Here is an 8,681-nt window from a genome sequence, read left to right as displayed (position 1 = left end):
TGTTGCGTGATGGGGCTAGTTGCATTTATTTCAATATTCCTCCATTTTAAATATAAGAAAACAGCGCCGAACTTGGAGGGTTTCTAACAGATACGGTTCACCACCGGGACCGATCACTTGTGTTTCACAGCACTTCACCAGAAAATCAAACACGTTATCCATTCACTACCATACTCACATCGTGACGAGCATTTCTGACATTGTCAGGAAATGCTAAAATCAAGGAGAATCCCCACGATAGTAATACCCCATTTTATTCATATTTGAAATAGGGGACGGCAGTATAGGGTCTGGATACGCACATACATTTAAACCAGAAAACACCACAAGGGGTACAAGCCACTGAAACAGAAGAGCTTTTGGTCATAAAAGCAAGATCTCATTGGTTTTATGTGTCTTACTTTTTCTTTTTTCAACAGGAAAATTTGCAAAACCTTACGAAACCCCCTGTGAAGTCTGTCGTCAGGTCTCCTGGCAGACCTGCACCTTTTCCTGGGCCACAGCTGCCCAGTCCTACCACACGTCCGGGTGAACAGCGTCTGCCTCTACCTAATCCCCGCAGGACCCCCGACTCACAAACCAAACCGGGCTCTTCCAGCAAGGTAAAAATAACCCTTAAATAAAGTTGTAAGAGAGCGGCTACCACAAGTCTTGCACGCCATGCAAACTCAAATTGCATGTACCAGCTTGCACTCCAGCTCGGTCCCGCAGGACAACCCCGGCTTGCAGGGGGGAGACGAAGCTGGCAGCATCTCTTTAACCTGGTAATTCCAACACAGCAGCGTGCTTCCTCCCTCATACCAACAGCCACTTTGGGTCAGGTCTTGCTCTGATAGAAATAAATGACCATTTTTTCCGTGCAGAAGTGTGAAATGCTACGTACTTTCTGAAACACGTCTTACGTTAAGTACTCTTCTGGGAATTGTTCTGAGTTCATTTTTCCAAAGCACTATAAAATAGCCTTTATTTCCTTGATTATAAAAAATATCCAGCACACATCTAAAGAAAAATTACCATTGGTTGGGGAAAATATCAAAATCACTCCTACCTAATAGAAATCTATAAATCTAATGAGTAATAACTGAGAAAATGGTTATGATCACAGACAGAGGAGAGCATGTCTTTCCTTCAGCATAAAGGAAGGGATATACTGATGTTCAGCAGAGCTGTGCTGATTTTCTCTAGCCATGATTTCCCACCTTCGTAGTCAGAGCGACTATTTTGCTCTCAGTATGCTCAGAACTCCAGCCGCTGTTAGTGGAATTGGCATACAAAGCATGAGCGGCAGGAGCCCGCTCTGGTTTTCTACCTCTCAAGTAAAAACCATCAGACCTGCACTATTTTACCCAGTATTTCAAAAAGTTTAGAAGCTTAAACCCCCCTGAAAATTGGCTTAAAATATTTATTAATTAAAAAAGTTAAATATTTATTTATACAAAGATGATGAGAAAAATCTCATGCAGACTTTTCACATACAGTAACGTAACTGAAATCATACTGTGATGGTTTTACAAAAGAACTTTCTAGGAACTCTGACGGAGAAGTGTTGCTATTGCCTGTGCCTGACGGCACCATTCACGGCAAGTAGGAAGCAATTTCTGAAACTTGAGAGTTTTCCTATGGAACGTATGCCAAGATTTTCACACTCTTCACTAAGATTAACGATTAATATCTTGTTACTACTACTCAGAGAACTGGACAGAGACGTATGAACACCGGGTAATGAATTCCTGCGTACCACCGCATATCTAAATACTTTATGTTAATGCATAAAGTTGCCGAAAGATTGCTTTAGATAATTCCCCTAAATGATGAAAATATCTTGAGATTGTTATGGATGGCATCTGCTTCTGCTTAATTACAAATCTGCATTGGATTCATAATTTGTGTATATTACAAGTAATTTGCATAATTAAAACAATTAAGGGATTGACATATCATGGCAATTAGAAATGCATCAAACTCTGGATGTTGTACAAAAGAGAGCTTCAATATGAAACATTAATTCTTTGAGAACAAAATATCCTTCAGATTCCTGCTGAACAACCTTCACAAATTCAATATATATTCAATAAACTCCACTTAGAGAAAGTTTTTCTCAGGGCTATCCGCTTCCTCGTCAAGTTGTTGCAAGTTTAACCCTGAACGCTTTAGCCTTCGTTTGAATTTCTTACTGCACTCACAACATCGACTTGTCTATTTATTGCCAGTTTCAGGAGGTTTTATCTCATTTTCCGTAGCCGTATCCTGTTTTCTTTGTCCCTCTTTTTAAGAATAAGTATGAACTGATTGAAAAAATGCTCTTGGTCTTTCTTCTTCTGAACAAGGCGAAACCGCTGATCTCTTCCGTATTTCTCTGCAAATTCTTTAAACGTCGTTCTGCAGAAAAGAGAGACATTTTAAAGCTGCGACTTTGTCAGTCCGCACTCAGACCCTTTGACCTGGATCTCACTTTACTTTTCACGCAGACACTAAACATGGGTGTTCTGGGGAGTATCTGAGAGGAACACGTCGGTAACCCCCAGACGAGGGAGGCCAGACCGTGCCCGAACTGCCCAGGCTTCGGACTCAGGATCAGCCTGCAATCGTGAACTTCCAATTTTTGATTTGGAGAAACCTGGGTGACAGCTGACAGGACAATTTTGAATTATTAACACAGTATTTTCTACAGCACAGATTACTGTGGTTTTAATCTACGCCTGCCGGTACTTATGGCCAGTATTTCAATAATTAGCCTGTAATAGAGCAGAGAAACTCACCCGTGTCTAATTGCAAACAAATGCACTTTGACTGTCGGCAGTACAGCACACCTGATGAAATACCACGCTCGTTTGATCTTTTCTAAAATTAGCAAAGAATTAATTGTAACTCCGAGTGATGGGCACAGTGCAATTGAAATGCACAGGCAGCTCTGCCTCAGGATTTCATCGTCAGGTTCAGCATTTTCCAACGCAAACGTGGCGTGTGATTGCCCATCGAACTCCAGCCAGACACTATTGCTGGCAGACGAGTTTCTCTGATGCTGTGGTCTCACTGTCAGCTCAACAAAAACATTCACTGGTAAAACGTTCTTGGTCCTGTAGCCCAGCACGATTTTGCCCTTGCAGACTGAAAACATCGTTGCTGGAACCAGCGTTTAGCTCCTACATTAGCCCAGATTATTCTCCGTTTTGTTGTAAAAATCTTCTTGTAATTATTACTTCCATAGAGCCTGACGTGTTGTTTGTACCTATGTGTCTAAGCAGGTAGTGCGGCACAATTACCTGCATATTTTAGTAGAGAAAACTGTAATTTCTTAGTTCCAACAATTTAACCAGACTTATAATGTATAAATCTCTTTATTTTCATATAATATAGAAAAGAGCAAGCACTATCCTATCCTCTGCATTTGCCATTGTGCAGTTTTGGAGCCATTACTTAAAAATCAATGTAGGAAAATAAATCATTGCATTTCATGCTTTATTTTAACTTAGTGATGGGGCATTAATACTAACTTTGTTAAATTATGTTTCTCTTCCAACAAAACCCAAACCTAAATACAGTTTTTCAGTAGTTACACCTGTATGCATAGTATAAGTGAGATTTACCATGCAGGTACTGATTTTGTATAGCTAACATATATGCGTGTGTACGCTCTGTAATTGTACCATATATGTGCCTATAAAATAAACGTGTTATGCAAAATATTACACAGTCCTAATGACGGCAAGAGAGAGAGAAAGGAACAGGGAGAGAACCCTTTCCCAGTAATATAACAAAATATCGTAGAGTATTAGGGAAGAAATGTCAACCCAGCATTGTAACAGCGGATGCACAAGCTTGCTGTAAAGAGTACGTTCACTGTTACGGCGTCCCAGGGCTGATAAGCGCAGGCTAAATGAGAAAGCTTATCTTAACAAATCTTCATAAGGCAATGCCATACCTTGGCGATAACTTGGATTCTTCAAGGAGCTTTTTAAATTCTTCTTTGGCTAACAACAATTTATTTTTCTTTTCTTTGTACTCTTCTCTGATCCTGGTCTTGACAAACTGTTCAAATATCTTTCCAAGAAAGGGAAACAAGATACAGCATTTATTAACAAAGCCTTGATGGTATTTATACTTGATCAAAGGGCTGTCAATCTCACGACCTACAGTTCTTATCTGCCCTCAGTATAGGCTGACTTGCGTGCAGCTGAATCTGCTTCATGCAGCACTGATCATGTTCCTGCAAAAGAAGTAGCTGGGAAAAGGTATAATTTGGACAGATAACATCTTAATTCAAACATCAAGTGCAACATAAATCAAAATTTCCTGACTTCAGTGTCTTGCTCGCATTTTCATGCCTATATCTGTACAAACTGACTGTATTTATTTAGTTTGGATCTCGCATCTTTCCCAACTTGCTGGAATCCCTGAAAATGTCTATAATGCTAAACATCAATATTCTGTAGGTTACCCCCAAAAAAGCCTGGAGACCCTTCAAATCAGTTGTCAAAACTCATGAGCTGACACACGATCCTCTGAACACATACACCCAAAAGCTTTAATGTGTTTGGAAGGGTCAACAACCTCCCTCCAACAGTATTTGCCAGCTAAATATGCAGCAGGGCACTCAGCATCAGGATCTTGGGTGTCTTGAAAAAGGCTTCAAGGACTTCACTATGTCACAAAATCCTGCCAACTGCTTTAATCAAATTTTTAATATCAAAAATCTGGCCCTGCTGTTTTCATGCTCTAAAAGGTGTGGCACACTAAGTTGTTGAATAAAAGGAGCTGCTCCTCAAAATGCTATTAGCTTTCCATATTCCCCTTCCTTTCCACCACAAATCACATACATTAAATATGATTACTACAGTTACTACCACAGTTGCTTTCTCATCAAGTCACAAGGATGCACAGGTGCAAATCTACATGTCATGAAAGCTAAAGTAACCAAATTACAACTGGTATTTAGTATGGTATGTGGAAAAGGGAAAAAATAGCACTGGAAAAGTAAACATCAAAAAATGGCCATGAAAGAAGTACTACGAAAACCCTAGGAATTCTGAATATATTATACTGTATGCAATTGCATAAGTTGACTATAAGAGGAGACGGAAAAATGAAACAAATAAAGTAGGTGACACTGTTGTTGCTTGCCTTTGTGGTATCAGTGAAGCTATTATGAAGGTAATAAATCAAAATTAACAGATAGCTCATTATCTTAATACAGTTACTCCTTTACCCTTCACTGTTCCTTGCTTAAACATAGTAGCATCTTTCAACTGTTAATAACCCCTTGGAAAATATTGGTAAGTAAGCGGAGCAAACTGCAGATGTTCAATAACAGATTGTTATGCTCCTTGGGCTGTATAAGGACACCCACCGACAGCAGAGCTTGCGCTCCTGGAAGTCAAACCCACCTCAACACAAGCTCAAGTCAAGAGAAAGTTTCCTCAGACGCCTGCAGATCACAGTCAAAACGCCTTCCCTGCCCTTTCCAACCCACCTGCGTGACCATGGGGCGAAGACAACTGCAGTACAGCCAGCCATGCTCCGGCACTCATTGCTTCCTTCCTGCCTTCCTTCCTTCCTGCATTCGTGCTTTCCTGTGTTCCATCCTTCACCCATTCCTTCCTGCCTTCCTGTGTTCCTTCCTCACTTTCATTGTGAGCCACTTTTTACCTCTAATCCCACTCCAATCTAAATTCATTTGCTTAATTTAAAAAGTACCCAGACACTCGCTATTCATGTCACACAGTCAGCATCCGTGAAGGTAAATGTTTCCATAAACCTAAATAATGTCTTCTACTAATTTGAGCTGCACCTCAAGAAGTACTTTTATTAAATCAGGCATCTACTCTTGTCCGAGTCTAATTTTCTTCTTAAACTACTTCTTGGAGGAAAATGTGGTCTAATTAAATGGAACTACTCATAATGAATGGCTAGAAATCCTAACTTCAAGCGTCGTATCTAAAATATATTACACACCTGGCATGTGCTCCCAAGCTTACTTTTTTTTAAACCCTGTTTTGCAGAAGAACCACCGATGACGACTCTCTTCCCCCTGAGCTCTGAGCACGCATTACCGCAGAGCCCCAACCTCTAACCTGACCACAGGTTTCAACCTACCGGACTGCCAGCTACTCGCTTTTCATAACCCTTTCCTTGAGTATTAAATATACCCCACGAACGAGGTTCCCCTCAGCAGTGCTTCAAGCACATTCTGTTACGTGTATTCATGATGTATTTTTATTTTATCATCCTCAAGGTTGACAAAATGAAAGAAGGAATATATCTTGATTGACTCATCAAGGTCTAGGTTGCGTCCTTGCCAATTCCCTGAAATTCTTGTTTAGCAGTATTTTCCATTCTAGCAGTTTCTCTTACATTTTCATTCCCACATTTCATTATTATTTTATTTCACTTTTTTTCATTGGAAAGAAAATACTGGAAAGGGAGAAAATGAAGATGTATGTGCTCAGTCCCTCAGTTAATCCCTACAAGCAGCTCTCTGGAGAACCACAAGACAATATGGGCCCCAGTGCAACTGAATAGGAATAAGTACATTTTTCCTCGCGTTTATTTAAAAAATGAACAATTCCGTATTTTAAATTCTTCCTTCTCCAGGATGACAAAAGACTGACAAGGAAGAGAAATAACTACAGAATAGAAGCATTCACCTTCTCTGCAACATCCTTGCATCCCTCCTAAATTTTCTAGACCAATCTGCAGCCTCAGGTCCTTTTAGATCCCTAGTGATAATCAATGCCCAAATAAACAGGGCAGTAAGAAGTCCACTTCCCTTTGCAGCTTGCCAGAAAACCTAAACCCATTCGCACAGATACCAGCAGAGCCACAGTGCTCTAACCATTTATGTTCAGCAAGTTTTGTTGTTGCAAAATGCAGCAGTAAATACCACCAAATTCCTAGAAAATATTCTAAGTAATTAAAATGAAGAAGTCTCTCTACCATATTTAAATAATTTGGAGTGGAAAAATTACCTTATGGCCATTTCCCTTTCTACAGCCCGTTTTCCCAGACTTGGTAGAAATTGTTCCTACCACCCAAGAGACCCTAGCTCGTCTCCATGTGCAATCTCATTTGTCACCACTTGCTTTCCAAAGGCGACTGCACTTTTGTGTGAGCAAGCCTAAATTACAGGTCTCACTGAAAAACTAAAAAAACCCCAAATTTTAATTTGGTGCGATTCTTTTCATCCTACCACGATAATTACTCTGTTATTACGGTTAATTTGGGAGATGTTTGCTGCCAATCAGAAGCTATGCTGGAGGTAATGCTTACCTGTTTACGTTCTTCTGAATTTAGGAGAAGGTAGCGTGGATCAAATACTATTTTGTGTAACTCTTTTTCCCAAGTGGAAAATGCCGAGACCTGTGAAGTACACAAACACAGTTGCATTAAGGAATTTTAATAAGGATGTGAAAGAAGGAAATGTTCCAAGGTGAAGCAAAAGAGTAGTTCAGAAAGCTAATGAACCCTCTAAAGGATGCCTCAGAGCGGTTGGAAGCTGAATTTTAATCTGTTTCTGGCAATGCTCTGGTCGCCCCCACACCATTAGTATTGATTTGCTCTAGGACATCTCAGTGAGGATCTGGGAGACGCTCATTCCACGTTTTTTTTTGATGGAAAGAATCTGCAGCAGAAAGGAAAATGCCATTTTATTACCCCCTTTGTACAACAGAAACATCAATTTCCATTTAGGCAATTATCTCAGCTTTAACTCTCCTCCTCTCCAAAGCTTAAATTATAACCCAAATGAGGCTGTCAACACATGCACACACTGAAAATCTCCAAAGCACCATGGTTTTGTGTGAACGTGCCGCTTCCCATCAACGGCACGGCTGTCACGTCTCCTCCGCTCCAGGCTTCCACCCTTCCCTGCTGAATCCGGCTCTCTGCCGTGGGACCTGGGCGCCCACCCAAGCCCCGGCCACAGCTCGCACAGCCACGCCAAGTGGAAATGTCACGCTCCTGCAGAGGTTCTTCCATCTTCTCCAGAACCTCCTTAGGGGAGGGGGCTGCAAGGACCACCACGAACCTGAGCAGGTCCCTCACTTGCCCAGTCCCCTTTGCCCAGGACTTCTACAACGCAAACAGTCCGGGAGCGTAGGACTGAAACCCCCAGCGTGATTTCGGTACCTTGTACTACATCACTGTTAATTAGTTTGCTACAGAAAAATCTGGAGTAACATAAAATATTCTAACCAATAAATATTCTTACAAAGAAGAGTAAATTCACTAAAAAAATAAAGCACGTGAAATGTAATTGAGTCATTAACACTCAAACCGGAAAGCTCTGACGAAGCAAAGTGGGTTTAGATGGACTGGGTTTCCTTTCAGAGGGGTCAGCGCTGGAAGCTGGGCAACGTGGAGGTTCAGGCTCACCTTCCAGGAGCACAGATCCAGGGCTGCCTCCTCCGAACGTCGCGGTTCACCCTCCATGCCCATGCAGGAGGTGAAGTCCTGAGGTTTGGGGGGGTTTCCCCCTTCAGAGGGACCAGCAGCAGGAATCCCTTTTTCAGGATGTCTTTTATAAAAACTCGTTTTTGGACATCAGCTTTGTTCCCAGTACAAAGGCCAGTTTGAACTCAAAGCTAGTTAAGCTCGGGCTAATTTATCACATCATCATTCCTGTTTATGATTTTTTGTTTAGTAATTACTACATTTCACATACTGCAGACACACACCTAAAAAAA

General features: G+C 41.1%; 1 protein-coding gene across 4 annotated transcripts in view; it reads right to left on the bottom strand.

Annotated features, from left to right (window-relative positions):
• Positions 1-283: 283 nt before the first annotated feature.
• Positions 284-8,681, bottom strand: part of TCERG1L (transcription elongation regulator 1 like) — an 87,687-nt gene continuing 79,289 nt past the window's right edge. For all 4 annotated transcript variants that reach the window (XM_075757584.1, XM_075757585.1, XM_075757586.1 and 1 more), the window contains 3 exons: positions 7,267-7,356; positions 3,923-4,041; positions 284-2,379 (listed from right to left, as the gene is read on the bottom strand). In XM_075757584.1, coding sequence (XP_075613699.1) covers positions 2,223-2,379; positions 3,923-4,041; positions 7,267-7,356 — 366 coding nt within the window. In that variant the 3' untranslated portion in view covers positions 284-2,222. The remainder of the gene's footprint in view (positions 2,380-3,922; positions 4,042-7,266; positions 7,357-8,681) is intronic.

This window comes from Balearica regulorum, chromosome 7, assembly GCF_011004875.1.
Source record: "Balearica regulorum gibbericeps isolate bBalReg1 chromosome 7, bBalReg1.pri, whole genome shotgun sequence".
Lineage (NCBI taxonomy): Eukaryota > Metazoa > Chordata > Aves > Gruiformes > Gruidae > Balearica > Balearica regulorum.
Note: the sequence above shows the minus strand (reverse complement) of the source record. Positions and strands in the feature narration are given on the sequence as shown.